The sequence below is a fragment of the Amphiprion ocellaris genome, chromosome 16 (genome assembly GCF_022539595.1).
Source record: "Amphiprion ocellaris isolate individual 3 ecotype Okinawa chromosome 16, ASM2253959v1, whole genome shotgun sequence".
Taxonomy (NCBI): domain Eukaryota; kingdom Metazoa; phylum Chordata; class Actinopteri; family Pomacentridae; genus Amphiprion; species Amphiprion ocellaris.
Window position 1 is genome coordinate 7,100,387 of NC_072781.1, and position 18,700 is coordinate 7,119,086.

Here is an 18,700-nt window from a genome sequence, read left to right on the forward strand (position 1 = left end):
ATTTCTTTTTATCTGATCTGTAGCTCAGTGAGTTAAGGATTTGCCTATGGAGCTGCAGGTCGCTGGTTCAAGACCAGACACTTCTTAAGTTTTCTCAAAATTCTGACAAAGACAAAGAAAGAAAAAGGCCGGTGGTGGGTCTTGAACCGGCGACCTTCCAGTTGGTAGTCACTCTTCTTTTCCCCTGAGCTATTCGCTCAGATACTAAATCTTCTTTTTTTTGCGCATTTATCATCTATTTTTTGTCATTTTCGAGTTTTTTTTTAACTCGAGTCTCGTCTCGACCGTTTTTCTCAGGAGGTTGGACTTCAGCCTTTGTGCTGGAGGGTGGAACCCTCAGTTCCAAGACTTTCCAAGCCTCCACACCTCCCGAGTCCTCAGGACCTGAGCTTTCACACAGTCTGAGGGCTGAAATTTTCTAAGTCCCACAGTAGTTCTCTGTTGGATTGAACTTTCAGACAGTCCAAGGACTGATATCTTCTAAGTTCCTGAGTAGTTCTCTGTTAGTTTGAACCTTCAGACAGTCTGAGGACTGAAATCATGAAAGTTCTTGAGCAGTTCTCTTTTAGTTTGAACCTTCAGACAGTCTGAGGGCTGAAGTTTGAAAAGTTTCTCAGTACTTCTCTGTTAGTTTGAACTTTCTGGTTAACAGAAGCCTCAAAACTTGTGACCATGAGTCTTGATTTCACATTTAGATCATCCGAGTTCTTCTCAGACCTTCACCTGTGGGTTTTTTAGAAATCCTGAACAAACTTTGATTCTAAAAGTAAAGTTTGTGGAGATCAGAAGGTAACATTACAGTAGTTTGATCGATGCCTTCAACTACTAGTAGACTTTATCTGGAAAGCAGTTTTCTTAAATGAGTTCTTAGTAAATCTGTCCACAATCAAACCAAGAACATAGAAAGAGGAAATGTTTGAAGAAACAACTTGATGTTTTCATTTCAGACTAGAAAACACTTTAAGGCCGTTATCTGTTTTTGCTCTTTTTGATCGTTTTATTGTCTCTTCTGTTTAATTTGATCCTCTAAAGTTTAACTGGTGTCTTTTCAAATGTTTTGTCTTTAGTTTGATTCTTCTTAAATGTTTAGTTTTACTCTTTTCTCACCTTTTATTCTTTTCCAATGTCTGATTTGATTTCGAAATGTTTTGTCTTTTTAATGTTTAATTGTTGTTTTTTCTAATGTTTTATCGGCTTGTTTGAAAAATTTCCTTTTCTTTCCCGATGTTTAATTTTTCCATTAAATCTGTAAGGTTTTTCTTTTTAAATGTTTTACCACCTTTTAATTTTTAATTTTCTTTTTAAATGCTTCATTGTATTTTCTCTTTAATTCCTATTTAAAGTTTTATTGTCTTTAAGATTTAATTTTCTAATTAAACATTTTATTTTTTAATTAAATGTTGTCTTTAAAGGTTTAATAATCTAATTAATTTTTTTGTGTTTTTAAATGTTTAATATTCTTGTTTAATTGTATTTTTTAAATGTTTAATTATCTAAAATATTTCATCTTTAATGTTTAATATTTTTGTTTAATTTCATAATTACATGTTTTGTATCTTCTGTTTAATTATCTATTTAAATATTTTGTCTGTTTAATATAATTTAATTGCATTTAATGTTTAATTTTCTTTTCAAAAGTTTTATTGTATTAAATTTTTTCCTTTAATTGCTTGTTAATGTAGTTTATTTCTTTAATCTTTTTTTTCTGTCAAGATTTTAACCCCAACCTTAAAAATGAAACAAACCCTTAAATCACAATGAAAATACTTCTATTGTCACAATCATGAGTTAGTCAGTTATTCAGTTTATAATTTCAACTTTATTTGTTTAGAACCTTTCACACAGATGACAAAACTAAACAAGCAAAGAGAAAAAAAACTTTGCTAAAACTATGATTTAAACTCAAAAGCATATTTAAAAGAAAAAAAGATTTAACATGGTAATAAAATCTGTTGTGTTCAGGAGATGGAGGGAGTTTATTGAAGTCTTCTTGGGCTCACATGGTAAATCATTTAAAATATAAACTTGATATTCAGTCTAAGGAAACTGCAGAGTGACAGAAGAACCAACAATATCTCCTGTTTTCTCCTTTAATGAGTCGACTCTTCTTGTGCTTTCAGACTAAAGAACTACAGACTCTTCACAACCTGCTCAAACTCTTGGTACAGGACCTCACCACACGGGTCAAGAAGGTTTCCGTCTCATTTCTACTCTGAAGCTGACCTTCTCCTGCTCAAACTGCTGACAAATGTTTCTGCTGCTCTAAAGTCTGGTCTCCAGAACTTCCTAAAAACTCTCAAAGGCTCTTCTGCTGCAGGTTGCTTTGTAGAACTGTTACAGAAAACCTCACTAAACCACATGGAGGGGCCTCAAGATAGTCATCCAAATGAAACAGTACAAAAACCAAACTAGCACAACCCAAATGCTAAAGTCTCCTGCAGCCTACCAGAGAACCTCTGAGAACACAGAATCAGGACAGGAACTCTTACCTTCTGGACAACCAACGTTGGTTCACAAACAAGAATACAGAATGTGTCTGACCAAAAACCTCTGAAGACTCACTACAGCCAAGATAAAGACACAACTCAGCTGTACCAAATCCACTAATCACTGCACACATTAGCACCATGTGCTAACTGTGGCTAAAGAACCACATTTACCAGGATAACTATCCAGTACAAAGCCCTAAAACACACCAAGAAACACATTAAAGACGATTTTACTGCTGGAAGCTGCAAGCTAACACCTAAAGAACAAACTAAAGCAAAGGAGCCAAACCCAGTTCAATGGTGAAGAGAAACAGAGGAAATGTTTGTCTGCAGCTAAATAAAGCAGGAAGACACTGAGCTGCTCAGGTGTTCCTGATAACACCAAGCAGCCACCTGGACAGCCAATAGGAACACAGCTTACTGGAAGTCCAAAGGGCTGGGTTAGTGAAGGAAATTTAATTTAAAGTTGAAGCAGAAAGTTAACAAAGAAAGTTGAAAACCACCTTCTGATACCTGAAATCTCTGAGTTTTCACACAAAGAACACCTGAACAAGTCAAACTGGTTCCATAGTAGAACCATCATTGTAAAAATGTCATAGTATAGTGTGTTGCTCAAAAAACATTACGACACGGCTGTCTACGGTCGCTGAGGAGCAACACAAAAACAGGACAAACACTGGTTTCCAGGGGGTTAGGCGGGTATTTGGTCCAGTAGAAGTCCACGTAGTCGGTGTTGGCTTTGAACCGCAGCAACTGGCCACCATCAGGTGGACCTGCTCGTCCTCGTAGGACTCCTCCTGTAGCCTTGAGGGAACCACAGGAACATTCAGTAGCTGTTGGAGTTCTTCCTGTCAGGCTCATGGTAGAACAGCTCTGAAGAATCTTGTACTTGTCTTATCTGGAACAATCTAACAGCCTAAACTGTCAACAGCGGTGCAGACAGAAGAAGCAAACACAGGCATAGATTAGGACTCAAACTAGATTTATTTTAGAAAACAAATCAACTTAGAGGCATTTGTTCACATATGTGGCTGAGTAGGAGGCCGTCCAATCAGATTCGAGGTCTTCACTCTGTAGGTTGTTTGTTCAGTGAGACTCTTGGACCTCCATCAGCTGACGTGGATGTTTGATGGTCTTCCTCTCTCGTGCCAGATGATTCATCCATGAATTCAGCAGCTACAGACTGAAATGAAGCTCATGCTGCCGTGATTGAATTCCTGTTCCAGATCAAATGTTCAGAGCTCACCTTGAATGCATGCCCTCTGCTGTCTGGATAGTTTTTCTCATTGTAGTCTTCAATAAAGTCTTTTTCCTCATGTCAGGATGTGGTGAGACTCTTTCTCATTCGCCCCTCATTGTGCATCTCCAGAGAAGAAACAGAAAAACTACTCACTGCTTCTGGCCATCACAAGATGGGTTTCTGACAGGTCACCAGGCAACATCTTTTTATAATAATGACAAACATACCTGCATTCTACAGGAGTGATTTTCCTCATGTGCAGGTAAAGATGTGTGAGGAGCTTAGAGATGACCGGAGCAGGAGCCATCCTCACTAATTCAGCTTCCACCTAGAAACAGAAAGACCACAAACACACTGATATACTCTCAAACGTTCAACCTCACAGCCTCAAAATATCTGTTTAGGAAGTGTTGTGTTTCTAAATTCTGCTGAAAGCATTGACAGACATTCTCTTACAAGGTTGTGTAAAAAGCAGCCTGTCCTATGAGCTACTGAGAAATCTTCCTGAACAAAGTTTCTACGTGTAAATTGGCTCAACAGAAACTAAAGCCTCAGTCAGAGACAGCAGGTATTGCAAATTATAAACAACTTTCTTTGTTAACTCAGACTTTCTGCTTCAACCTCACATAAAAAGGGGAGTTTAACTCATCAGGTGACTGAAAATGAACGGCTTGTGCAGTTCTAGATCCAAAAGTAGGATGTTTCAACTCATGTTTTACTACAAATACATGCAATAATAAATAAATACAATGACTGGTTGTTAGTTTATTCACTGTTAATGTCACTTTATATACTGGATTGAACTTGAGCAGTGGAAGAGAGAAGGAATTTAATGAGATTATGGAGATTCAGAGAGGTAATGTTGCGCAATGTTAAGCGTGGTTTAATTCAAACTGGCTGAATGTTAAACTTCAGTGCAGCTCAACAGGTTTCAGTTAACCTTAAAGTAAAATAACTTTTTTAAAAGCTAAAATACACAGCAGAGAAATACAGGTTGAGAAGGTCATTCTAATAATGAGGACAGCTGCTGCAGCAACTAACACAGGTGTTCAGCGGTAAGTTAGCCACCTGTGTTAATTAGCCCGCTAGCTAACTTAGCCGCTTAGCTAGCTAACGCGTCCGGACCAACTGCTCAAACACGACAAAACACAACTCTTCACAAGTCGCTGACTTAACGTACAACAAAACAACGCTGCTGGTTAGAAGTATTTATTTTCTTACCGTGTTTTACTCCAAAAACAAGGTCAACAGCAGCCAGAGATGCTACCAGACGTGCCGACCACAGCTATATATAGCAGACTAGATACGCTAGCGCGCTGTCTTCTATAGATCTATGGTCTGACCAGTCACTGCTCTCTGGCTCCGCCCTCTGAGAATCTTGTTGACATTTGGCTCCACACTTGATGATGACCACTTCCGGTCTCAGAAAATGAAAAAACGGACCTTTTTTTCGTTTCTGTCTCTTACTGATTTTATTTTTTTGTTATTCTAAATAAAAAATGAAAATCAAAGCAGTTTTAAAATTTCGTATATCCGTTTTTGATCATGAAAAGGAAAAACGCCTTGTATTTCGATTTAAATTTTTGTATTTTAAAACAAAAATCAAATAACCACTAGTTTTTTGTTTTTCAATACCCGTTTCAGAACGGAAAATCCAATTACCAAAATATACACGGACTGTTTTGGTCACATTTTGTACAACATACTAAACTATGACGTTTTAATGACATTTTGGACAACATCATTTTGGACGATATACTAAATTACGATGTTTTTGTGACATTTTATATGACATACTAAACTATGACGTTTTAGTGACATTTAGGATGACATTCTAATCTATGACGTTTTTGTGATATTTTAGGAGACATACTAAATTATGATGTTTTGGTCACATTTTGGACAACATACTAAACTACTACAAAAGCTCTCAGAGAGCGCAGTACTCTGCCAAAGCTGCTCAGTTGACGTATCATTTCCAACGGATGAAATATTTAATAAAAAATGACCTTGTGCTCAGCACAGGCATGTGTTATGCATGTGTATGTTATGTATGGATTGCGAATTGCGTGTAAATTACTGTTATAAAGGTCTGTTGATCAGTTCATCACTTCTGGCAAGCCTTTGTTTTGCTAGTGTTAAAATAACCGTTCCGTTATGGGATTTTATTTTGTCACCATTTCAGCGGCACAAGAAATGTTTATGTAAGAAGCAGGCTCTTGACATGACGAAGACACTGCTGAAAAATCCGAAAATTCACGTAAAGATGAAAGAAAATGGTTCCACGCTGTTGCTGTCTCGCAAAGGATGTGTATGAACTTAGAAGCAGCTGGAATGGGGAGGAGCTCTTACGGTGTTTCCTGAAGAAAGGAGTAAATGACAGAAAGGTGAATTTGTGTTCAAAATAGGGCTGACGGCTGAACGTAAATAAAGGCTTTGTGAAACATCAGGAGTTTCACATTGTCTGGTTGGGGTTTTTTACATTGCGTGACTTAAATATGTAGCGGGCGGCAGGAATTAATGGGACTCAGAAACACCCCACAGTTTAATCATTTGTTCCTTGTATGATTTCCAACTGATAAATTAGTCAATTTGTAGCAGGATCGCAATCACATGATCGTCAGCAGGTAACTGACACAGTGTTCACTTGTTGTCATAGCTACAGCATTGCTGTGCTGGCAGATATATCTGGCAATTGGAAATCCTTAACAAAGCCGTGGATCCAGACTATAAGCTGCATCAATGTGAAAATCTAATCACTTGGTCCTTGTGTCATTTCTGACTTCCCCTGAAAATTTCATCCAAATCCGTTAGTCTGTTTTTGAGTAATGTTTCACACAGACAGACAGACAGATTCACAGACAAACGTACACCGATCGTCGCATAACTCCGCCGTTAATTGGCATAGTAATAAACAGGCTAAATGGCCTCACTATAATCCATGGCAACACATCCTGTTTAAGTTTCAGTTAGAGCATGATTATATTTAGCAGTGTTGTTATGCACAAACGCAGCATCAGATCCTGAAAATCCCTTGCTTAGAGGATTTTAAACATCTTTTAAAACAAAACGTTCCACAGAACCCATCATCAATCAGAACAGTAAGTTTTATTTATTGGTTCCAGCTGCACTGTATGCTATATGTTCACCTTGTACAAGAAACAAATACAAATACTCACACTAAAAACCAAACAATCTGCTAGCAGCCGTCTCTCGCTAACATCATGGGGCTAAAGGGATGGATGTGGCTGCTGTTGTTCAGAAAGGACGCAATGCCTCCGAGAGCCGCAGCTGGCTTCCATTAGAGCAGAAAAAAAAAGAAACAAAGAAGAAGAAGAAGAAACTATAAGAAGGAGGAAAGGGTGGGGGTCGGTCACATAAGACTACGGTTATATGAACATTTAACAAGGCAATACAAATCTAACAGGAGTGAAAACCTTGAACATCAAAAAAATGTACATTTGATATATAAAAAAATACCACAATGGAGAAAGACGTGGAAAGCAGTAATCCAGAGTTTTTCTTTTCTGTTGGACACATTTGAAGGTTAATATTTTTTTCCTGAGTCAGTTTTTCGTTTTTCCAAACACTTTCATACCTCACTCGCTTTTTGCTGCGGCATACTTTAGGTCCTTTGGATGCAATCGGATAATATTTGGGACACTGTTCATAACAATAACCAAACATTGTAGGTACCTCAGTTCAGCAGAGATGGGAAACTTACAACAGCGATATGTCATTGAGGTGAAACACTACAAGACCTAACCACGAATGTTAGCTTTTTCCTTTTAATTTCATTTTTTTGGGTTTTAAAAGGGTTGTTTTTACCTCATACGCCAAAATATTCTTCCACATCTATCGCCCCGCATCTCGTCTCTACATTCAGGGGCTGAAAAAACAGCAAAGATGGAGTCCAGATTTCTTTTTTTGTCTGCTAAACGTAACTGTAAATCCATTCATTTTCACACACTGAAGAACAGAAAAACATATTCACTTGCAACAGAAACACAGAATAAAAGATAAAGAGAAGAAAGTAAAAAAAACAAACTATATAACAAGACATGTTTGTGCTGAAATGGATGAAATTCAAGGGAAAAGGAGACTTTATGGGTTGTCCTGTGAAGCTCGAGGGAGATTTCCATCCTGTTACTGTCAACGTGTCCCAGAAATCAGGAGGGATCTCCCTGAAATGTACTCGGAAATAAAGATTAAAAACAAAAGCAACACTTAAATCGATGGAGAACAAAAACAGATATGGAGGGAGGAGACATTTCAGATCTTCGGCGCATGAGTTTGACGGTCAGTCCCATCTCAGTGTGGCAGCTCAGGCGTGTGTTTTAACATCCACTGTCCTCACTTGGGCTTAGTGGTTTCATAGAAAAAAGAAAAACGTGTGAAACTTTGCCTGGCAGGCAGTCTGCTGGTAGGTTCAGATGGCTGAAGTCAAGCGTACAGTTGGATGGTTGAGTTGGTAGGTTTGCTGGGTTTGTTTCTTTTTCTTTTCTCTTTTAGTTTACATGGATTTTTGTCCCCCCTGCTCGGCTACGGCGGCAGCAGCAGTCCTACGGCTCAGTCATGTGCTCTCTCATGGGGTCGCCGTGTTTGGAGGGTTGGTTCGGGGAGGTGGCCTGTGACGGATGGGTGCCGGGGGGCAGGGTGTGGGCGATGGGCACTCCCCCGGGCACCAACCCCTCCATAGGTCCGGGAATCCCACCGGGGGCAACGCCCACCATGCCAGGAGGGAATCTGGAAGCAGAATAAAGGCCTTTAATGGGCAAAATATGGAGCAAATTTTTTCAAAATGTCACCGTTTTGCTGCTGCTCATTTGGTTTTCTCTCCTACTAAGTTGAAGCTAGTATTCAGCACATTAAAATCTGACAAGAAGTACAATCCAAAATGAATCACAAATAATTATGCTCATTTAATAGAATACAAACACGTTAGACTTTGTGGAATCATTGAGGAAAATTACCTCTTTGGAACTAAAAATCTAGAAATGGTGCGATTATGACAAGGAGCGCTGCAGCATGGAGGCAATAAATGAGGATGTTAGGGGTCAAAATCTGCTGTGTAGGCAAAGACTTAAAGGGTCAAACACCCAAACTACGAAACAAAGAAAAAACATTGTATTTGGTTTAATTTGCTCAGATTTAAAGAACATTTTGAATCCAGTACATTAAAGCAATTATACAGAAGGATGTCTGACTGGATGGAGTCATCCAGGTTATGGTGATTGAAACTGCTTCAATAAAAGGCAACTGGAAGAAGTTATCTGCTACTGAAGCACTTAAAATGAATCAGCAATGACTTATCGAAGATAAAGTGTCTCCAATCATTAAAAATCTCTCTCTCTATATATATTTTAATAGTTTGGGTGACCGTTCCTTTAATACTGGGAGCTGAAAAGGGGAAAATGGTGGCACTTATAGCAAATAAAACAGTTTTTATGACCCCAGGTGGTTGGTTTCAGGGGGTTTTACAAATGTTTACATAAGTAAAACTTTCCACAATAAAATCTGGTGTCGTTCCCTCATCCCATTCTCCACCAACCCACTATCTGTGACATAACTCCATGTGATCCTCCACTGAAACCTTCCTGCTTTCAATCTTCATCCTTCATATGCTGATGAAACAGCAGTGGCAGGGTATTTTGCAAAAGTATGACTGCTTCTTTAAAAACTCTGTGCTGTGTTGCAGTGTTTATTTCAGGGGTGGGCAGGGGGTCTGGGGGTTGATGAGATGCTGGGTAAAGTGGGTACAGTTACAGAACATGTAAGTTAGAGTGTGAAGCAGACAAGGGCTACAGATCTCAATGGGATTCGGTTTTATTAATGAGGTCATTCATTTGCCGCGGCCTGTCGGCCAGCAGTGGTAGTATTCATTTACCTGGTTGAGAATTAGGTATATAATTTGTCCTGCATTCCCCCCGTTGCTATGGCCTGTACCATGGTTTGGTTCACTCGGCTGTGTGAGAGAAGCAGTTCAGTCTGGTTGAGACAATATAGAGACTGAGAAACCAAGAGGCTAAGCTTAACATGGGATAAACTGACTCGGGCCAAGCTCTGTGTATAAACAGGCCACAAACACTCGGACCCAGCAGGAAAAGAAAGTCAGAATTGTTAAAAACACACATATGAACACTCAGACTCCCCCTCTCCCACCGGCTAAGCCTCACTACTGAAGGTGCTGAGATGACACGGGTGATCTCTGAGCGACGCCGGCTTCTAATAAATCCACCTCCTACCTGTAGGCGGCACCATTGATCTCAGGGTGAACTTGGGGCTGCTGCTGCTCTATCACTCCCCAGGGCGCCGTCGTAACAAAGAACTCTTTGTTGACGCAGTTTCGAAGGCTGTCAGGAATACGGCCTGTGTCGGGTTGGGGGGAAAGATTGAACCCGGGTGAGTTGGGATCTCAAAATCTGCGAGCGTGGGAATGCTTGTGTTTAAAAAGACGCCTCCCTACCAGTGATGGCTCGGCGGATTTCTGTGGCGGCGGCCTCTCTCATCTCCAGCGACGCCTGCTCGCTGTACCAGGCGGTGTGGGGCGTGCAGATCAGGTTGGGGGCGTCTTTCAGAGGACCTTGGGAAAAACTGTTGAGCGAAGAAAAGATATCAAAGAAAGTGATCAGAAGAAGAATAACTGCACCAATTTCTACCAAATTGCTTTAATTTCTATGGTGTACATATATAAATCAAACCATGTTTAACTCTCTCAATTAGGGATGTCCAATATTGGCTTTTTTGTCAATAACTGACATGCCGATATTGTCCAACTCTTAATTTCTGATTCTGATATCAAGCAATACCAATATCGATATATGTGGGCTATTTAACTAAATCTCCTGCCGTGGAATTAACACATTATGCCTAATTTTATTATGATGCCCCATTGGATGCATTCTCAAATGCAACAAGGCTTTCCAAATGTAAACATTGTCTGCGCAAAAAAGAGAAAACTACTTCAACTTAAGTTATGGAAAAAATGCCTTTTTAATTGTCTCAAACAACAGTTCCACTCTTCCTCTCTCCTTTTCTCCCTCCCTCCCTCTATGGGCTGGTAAATGCCGGCGAAATCCAGGCATTATTTTATTGGTTTTCATGATAGGCAAAAAAAAACGTTTTTATGCCAATATCCGACATCCATACTCTGAGTCACAAAATCTCCTTGTGTATTTGTAATGCATGCTATCCTTTAAAAAAATCACAAAAATACACCATTTATTACACCGAGAAACTGAAAAATAATCAGATTTGCACCTTTCTGTTAGTGCATAAACATACAATTTTTGTGACGAACGGTTCCATTGGGAAAATTACTCAAATCCAAGCTTAAAATCAGTATATTTCATCGATATCCTTTTATCCTACAAGTCCCATTTGAAACATTTTAATGAACTGTATACAGTAACCAGATCCTGTAAAAATCTAAGAATTCATCACTCCTTAGCCTGTGAAAGGGAAGTGAGTCAGCTGCAACCAACAGTCATTTTCAGGTAAACTAGGCTGAACTGCAGGCTGTGTTTACACAGAGCAGATGGGAGAGTAGTAAGGCAACAAATCCAAAATGCAGCAAGTGGAGCACCCCATTTTTCCCAACATTAGTAACATCTGTGGACACTTGATAAAATGTCGTACATGTTGATTCCATTTTTAATTTTTTTCTGTAACATAAACAATGTAAATTTTTCAACATTTTTATCCGTTTTTATTGATTTATGGCATTAAAACGGCATCATACTGCACAGAAGACATTTTCCCTGTGCTTCTATCCATGGCTGCACTGTTTCAACAGAAAAGTGCAAGACTTTACACTGCAGTAAGAAAAATGCCCAGAAACTGTCTGAGGTTCAGAGGGTTAAACATTGAACTGAATGACTAAATGAAGACCTGAAGGGCTCTGACTCGTGGACGTCCAAGGCGGCGCCCCGTATCCTGCCTTCTTTCAGGGCCTGAGCCAAAGCTTTCTCATCCACTAGACCTCCTCGTGCAGAGTTGACCAGGAAAGCACCTTGACGCATCTACAAACACACAGCGACACAGCAGCACAGAATAGGCTCTTAGTCTCTCAATAATACTTTCAGAATTGAAAATCAAGACATTTAAATGACACTACCACCTTCTTCTTTACTACAATGTACAAAATAATACAGGTGGACATAAATTTTGCATCTCAGAAATACACATAATTGGTATAAACACTAAAGCAGCTGCCACCAGATCCTTGAAATGCAGGACAAACAGGCTGAGAAACTGTTTTTACCCATGGTCCATCAGACTTCGGAATTCAAAACAATAACGCACAAAGACCCACTGCTGCAAAAATGTAATATCAGTTTTATTTTTTCAATTATTTATATATACATATAGCTTAAGTTTGCTATTATTTTCTACATTTGGGTTTTACAGAATATCTATCTATCTATCTATCTATCACATATGTATGTATGTATAATATATGTATGTTACATATATATTATTTATTATTTGTATATTATTTTTGCTATTTTTTTTCTATGTTTTGGTCTTGGGGTTTGCTGCTTACTTGCAATCTCCTGCCCATATTTATTCTGTTTCACTGGTTTTTATTTGATCTCATTACCTCCTCACTGTACTGTATATATCTTACCTCTTTTGCATATGTTGGAATTCTTAATTTAGTTTTGTTTTATATGTACATTCGATTTTATTATTAAATGTTGTTGATTTAGCTCGTTTCAATGCACCGTCCAGTGGCAGCTACTTATATTTTCGTCATGCCCCCATGTATGATGGCAATAAAGCTTTTCTATTCTATTCTATTCTATTCTATTCTATTCTATTCTATTCTATTCTATTCTATTCTATTCTATTGTACTTTCTTAATAAATTGCAGTGTAGTTTATGTCCTCCAGGTGGCAGTAGTAGCCAGGAAAAAACTAAGAGAGTGTGCAATAAGCTGAGTATCTCTTCTACTTCTGTGTTGTGCATTATGGAGACCAAAAATTGTTCACACAGTTATATTATCAGGACTTATGTATCATTTAGAGACAAAAATCTGGTCCCCTAAACTGTTAAACTGTGGTGTTAAAGAGCGTGATGTAGTTAGCTGAGCAGCTGATTCATCAGGGCTGGTTAACGTGCACGCCTGGCCTGGCAGCCCACTCAGCTGGCAACTGTGACTTGGCTGGTCAGTAACATTCCTTGGCTTGTCACTGACTGCTTTGTTGGCAGCTCACAATAGGTGTGGTGTGCTGCTCCGAATGTGCACAAATATATCACGGGCTTTGAGAAATCAGTATGCTGGATTACACTGCAGGGTAAATCTTTACACATAGACCATGTAATGACTGAGACAAGCTACTGTTTACTAATTCTACAGCCTAAGAATGTCTGAATACGTTGCTCCATTTGGGTCAACATAATAAATTTTCTTACATAAGACTAAAATTCATATCTTTTCAACCCCGAAGATCTCCATGTTTGGCTCACTGTTGATGCACACAAACACACTTTGACTGCACATTCTCCACCCACACACACTTTGTTTGGGTCACAGTGACCTGAGAGGTACGAAAGGACAGAAGCTGCAAGTGAGAACAGACTGATTTACAGTGACTCTCTGCCTACAATAACAACACAAAACATGTCCCCCCGCCATCCGGCCCCATACCCCAATCCCTCAGAATCCTCAGAGATTCTCCAAACACCAGTGTTTCTTTGCATGTGCTTATTCTGAGCATCTCACCGCTCATTAGTGGCATGTTTAAACAGCCTGTAGTTGCAAGCTGCCAGCAAAGGAGCACTGGTGGCCAAGTTCTGCCAGTCAGCTGCTGGTCCACCGGGCTAAAGCTGCACTACCAGCCTCGAGGAGTCAGAAGTGATGAGAAGGAGCTCCTGCCAGTTGAGACATATACGTTTTTGATAAGCTGTCGGCTCTGTCAGCTTCTCAGATCAGCTCGTGTTAAATGTTTGATCCCTTTATCTTCCATCACCTGAGGCTCGTGTAAGAGAGACGACTTGGCACTAAAGATGCCCTCCCACCTGTTTGATGGTGAAGTCGTTGATGAGGTGGTGGTTGTGTTCGTTCAGGTTGCAGTGCAGGGAGACGCAGTCGCTCTGGTACAGCAGGTCCTGGAGCGTATAAACCCGCTGGACTCCCAGCGAGCGCTCCAAGCCGTCCTGGAGGTAGGGGTCGTAGAAGATCACGTTGAAGCCGAACGCCTTGGCGCGCATGGCCACCGCCTGGCCAGAGCGACCTGAGGGGGCGTGAGATGGAAAGTAAACGTTGACTAAGTTCTGTGAAAATGTCTCAGCAGCTGCTGCTGACATTTGGTTTCGATGTTCAAATACATTTTTCCATCAGCCACCATACTTTGTGCTTGGTGCTAATTAGAAAGCATGCTAACCCACTACACTGACTTGGTATCAGCACTCTAATCATGAGCCTATAAATGCAAAATATCGCTATTATTGTGAGTTTGTTACCTAATTAGCCCCCTGCTTTTAGCACAAGGCCCTTCTGTGCCACCTTTGTAGAACTGCTGGTGTGACTGTAGACTCTTAGTTATGTAGGTTAAGTGAATTGAGTTAAAGTGTCACCATGGTCTGCTAGCTATCTGTTCTGTGTGAGCACTGAAAAAAAAAGTTGTTTGTGCAGTTTTGACTGTAAATGGAAAACTAAGTGGTTCAGACAGATCCACGCAACATTCTCATATGTTCTGCACTTGGACAGTAAGAAAGGGAGGGAAGAAGGATGGAAAAGGGGCCAGCAATCCAAATGTGTTAACCAGAAAAATATCAGTAATCTTTTTCCACCTTCAAGCAAACAGCCAGAGGGGTTAATGAGGTATGTGGAGCCTGAGGTGAGAGTTTTCACTGTCACAAAGCTGGCTCCCTTATAACCTGTTAGATCACCGTGGTAACTGATGCTGCACAGCTGTGGTTGGAGCTCAGATTTAGGCTGGCTGAAAAAAATACATTTGAGTGGTAGCAGTAAAATAATTCATTTCCAGTGTAATTTTCTACATTGCATTTTACTTTACCTGGAAATGCTACATTTTCCACTAATTTTTTGGTTCTTTTTTTACTGAAAATTGCCCTAGCTATTGTAGGCATTTCACTCATGGCAATTACAACATGTTATATATCACATAAAAGCTTGGAATCTGTAGTTTACAAATATAGTCATATTGTTCTTGTATTTTCATTATAACAGAAATGACAGATAAAATGAAAGCGTGTCTCACTTATTCGCAGAAATTTTTAATATTAGCAAATCAAACTATATATATATATATATATATATATATGTCATTTTTTTATCGATTTATTGTATATTCCTGATAGAATGCATTCTATATTGCATATCTGCATTATAATGTCGTGTATTGCTTACAAGTATTGACTTACTGTATTGTCTTCGGATTCATTTTTGATCCCTTTTCATTCTGTTTGTGGTTCTTGTTACGCCTTTATGTTCTGGCTTAGTTAAGGATGTTTCAAAGGCTTTTCAGTAAAGGATAAGGATCCATCACAGGTGGAACCTGCAGATTTCATTAATTTTCAGATTTTACCCCAGGAGTGGCAGATACAACGTATATTGCAACGTAAAAAATCTTTGTTTGAGCATTAATATTGTTTGACCTTATCAAATTTTTTGTTAAGTTATCTTTCAACTTTACATTTCAATTTCTGTTTTGAATTCAAATTTGAATTTCACGTGGGAACCTACATGCATTGAGTTGGTGCTACAGAAAATGTATAAATCTGTTTTTTTTTTTTTTTTAATTTTTATGCTTCATCCCGTTTTCCTGCAGAATCTTTTTCACACTGCTGGTCTTTCAGCTAATAGAACACAGATTAAAAAACTGATGAGTCTATTGGTATTTATTACAGAGAATATTCAATCATCACTAATAATTTCACTTTGATTTCCACGTATCCTTCATTAAGAGAGAGACCTAAATGCACTTGTTGAGTATCATGTTTAAATGTAAGCTGTGAATGTGAGTTGTAGACAATTTATGCAGTAAAAGAACAAAAAAAACACTGAAAAGCAAGATGCTCACCAAATCCGATGAGGCCCAGCGTCTCTCCACGGATCCTGGCCGCTCCGGACGCCACCTCCCGGATCTGCTCCACGCTCTGGACCCGTGTGCCCTCCCGGAGAGCCTGGTACAGCCAGGTGTTTCGCCGGTACAGGTTAAGGATGTGACAAAGTGTTGAGTCTGCTGTTTCTTCTACAGCTGCCGAGGGGATATTACACACTGCAATGCCTGGGAGAGAAAAATGAAAAACATGACAATTCAAGAGACTGTTCCTTGAGATATGTAGCTGCTGTTAGAAAGAGAGATGATCGGCAGTATTTTTACTAAATAACTGGCGGGGAATTTCTCTTTCTTTATGACCTTCTACAAAAGAAAACCACGCTGTGTATTAAATTGAAATGTGAAGGATAAGAGGATGATTATAGCTGCTAATTATGCCCACCAAAAGAAATCCATGTCACAGCACACTGAAATGTAGTAGCACAAACGGCAATAATTAGGATATCACACTAAATCCTGCTCTCGTACCAAACATATGCCGAAGGGGCCAAATGGGAATCAGAGGGAGAGTTTCATATCAGTTGGAGCATCTGCTCTGCATGTGCAATCAGTTCCATTACACCTTCTGTTTGCAGTTAATAATTCCTGTTACATATGTTGTTTATGTTAAGTCAATACAGCGAGGAGAGTTTGCTTTGGCGTCCATCCAGAGGTGCACTACCCACAATGCATCTTTTTGTTCATACGCTGATGTATCGAACGTCACTTCTAGTAGAGAGTGAATGAGCCATATGGGCAGATGCGACCCGTCCTGTTCATGACTCTTGCCGTATGATTACCGTCTGCCTCTGAACGACCTCACTTCTTTATGTCTACATTCTTTCTCCCGCATCTGTCCCCTCAGCCTCACCGAGCTCGCCGGCGGCCTTGATGTCGATGTTGTCGTAACCGCTGCCGATGCGTATGATGATGCGCAGCGCCTTGAACTTCTCCAGGTCCTCTCTGGTCAGGGTGATGGTGTGGTACATCATGGCCCCTACGGCCTCGTTCAGCACCTGAGGGACATCACAGAGGATGAGGCATCATCATCATCATCATCATCGCTGTTTACATCAGTGTTTCCTCAGCAATCATCAGCTACGTTGGAGATGGACGAAAGCAGAACATTTTCATTTGCATTTATATTATGATCACAATGTCATCACTGTTCTTAATCATTATCATCCCAACATTGATATTCAGATGGTTTTTCCGTAACAGCATGTATAGCGACTTGTTGCAGCCAACATGAATAAGAGCCGTTTCGCCATCTCCCATTTTCCTGCTCCTAAGTTTATGTCTGTTATTCTTCATCTAAATGCAAATGGATTGTTTATGTGCGCTCTAAAATATGAGTGATTGTCTGTGTGTTTACTGTATAATGAGTGCTTGCCAAAGCTGGTTTTTGTCACATTCCATTCACTCCGACTGTATGCAAACAAGGTTAGAGTGGATGCAGGCAGGACAATAAAGTAGACTGACAGCTGCAGAGAAACCCAGAGAGCATAAACAAGTAGCTGGTGCACAGCGAGGCTGTTAAATAACCGGTTTAAATTCACAACCCGCTAACTGAATTAACCTAACCGAGCAGATTAGCATTGCCATGGATTTCCATATAACATTTTTATTGATGCTAGTGGTAGTGGGAGCTGGATGCTAAGCTCAAGGTTAAAGCGCTCCTCATGCATTAATCTCATTACTTGAGCGAAGCCGGCCAGAGGCGGGCTTGGCTGGAGACGATGCTGGAAAATGACACCGAATCACTGCGCACTGTGCAACAGGAATAAAAGCTGAGAGCAAGTTTATGTGGGGTGGAAAAACTGAGCAAATGGGTCTTGTTTTGTGGTAATTAGCGGTCGTGTTAAAAAGTGGTCTTCTGTAGCTGGAGCTGGCATGTATGGCGGAGAATCATGAACACCGCGCAGCAAATACAGCCCTAATGTTTTATGATTTCAAATTAAACATACAATGTGTTAATTAGGGAGTTTGAAGGTGCTGGAAGGCACATTTTTAGGTGTTAAACTTGAGCTTTTCAGGTGCTGTTAGGGCCTGGTTTTTAGCTTTTAACTGAGACAGGCTATGTTCATTGATGCTAAGCGAAGTGTCGGATTAGTCCCGGACATACAAACTCCTCCAATCATGATGCCAGGTGGACCTCATTCAAACTCATTCATGCCAGCGTTCAGCTGCAGTTCATAGGAGTTGAGTTGTCCAGTTGGGGATTTAGGAACATTGATTGTCGTGCTTATTGTGCATGTGAGCTAAGTGCTAAAGAGCAGATCTTTGGCATAGTCAGAAATATAATGAATTCATGATTAGACAGGGGTGCTACTGCCCTGTATTTTGGCTAGGAGCTTCCTTTGTATCAATTATCTTTTATTTTCTTTCGGTAGGTTAACAACTTGTGGGGTAAAGTTCGCTTTAGGTTATGTTTTCTTCTTTTTTTTTCAGTAGGACCCATCTGCATTTAACTCCCTCATTTTTTTTTTGTATTTTATTGTGAACCTACTCTTACTGAATAAAATTACAGCCATTCACTCTATAACTCTGTTTTGCTTTCTTTTGTTGCCATCCGGTGACCCTGGACAGCCTGGTCGTAACACTAAGTTAATCACCTGCTGACTCTGGTGTCATGTTGAGCTTCCAGACATGAAAGAGGTCATAATTCCTTTAAGACTGTGCTCTAATGCTCAAAGAAAACCTCATTCCAGAAAGGATTTGATCATTTTCCTCTGTGTAATTTGCACCTCTCATTGTATGATCACAGGATAGTGGGCTTTAGAAGAGATTTCTGGTGTTGGGATTCTAGTTAGTCATGAAGTTATGTCTGAAAGTGCAAAAAAATAAATAAATGCAGGTCGACATGAGAATTTAGAAAGTTTTAGGTACTGGCAGCAAATTTT

General features: G+C 39.8%; 1 protein-coding gene across 5 annotated transcripts in view; it reads right to left on the bottom strand.

Moving 5' to 3' along the window:
* Window positions 1-6,818: 6,818 nt before the first annotated feature.
* Window positions 6,819-18,700, bottom strand: part of ctbp2a (C-terminal binding protein 2a) — a 75,408-nt gene continuing 63,526 nt past the window's right edge. For 3 of the 5 annotated variants that reach the window (XM_023295384.3, XM_023295382.3, XM_023295385.3), the window contains 7 exons: window positions 16,669-16,813; window positions 15,780-15,986; window positions 13,753-13,967; window positions 11,620-11,750; window positions 10,196-10,323; window positions 9,975-10,098; window positions 6,819-8,475 (listed from right to left, as the gene is read on the bottom strand). In XM_023295384.3, coding sequence (XP_023151152.1) covers window positions 8,292-8,475; window positions 9,975-10,098; window positions 10,196-10,323; window positions 11,620-11,750; window positions 13,753-13,967; window positions 15,780-15,986; window positions 16,669-16,813 — 1,134 coding nt within the window. In that variant the 3' untranslated portion in view covers window positions 6,819-8,291. Of the gene's footprint in view, window positions 8,476-9,616; window positions 9,695-9,974; window positions 10,099-10,195; window positions 10,324-11,619; window positions 11,751-13,752; window positions 13,968-15,779; window positions 15,987-16,668; window positions 16,814-18,700 lie in introns of all 5 variants that reach the window. The other 2 variants (XM_055018588.1, XM_035941562.2) reach the window with 1 other exon arrangement.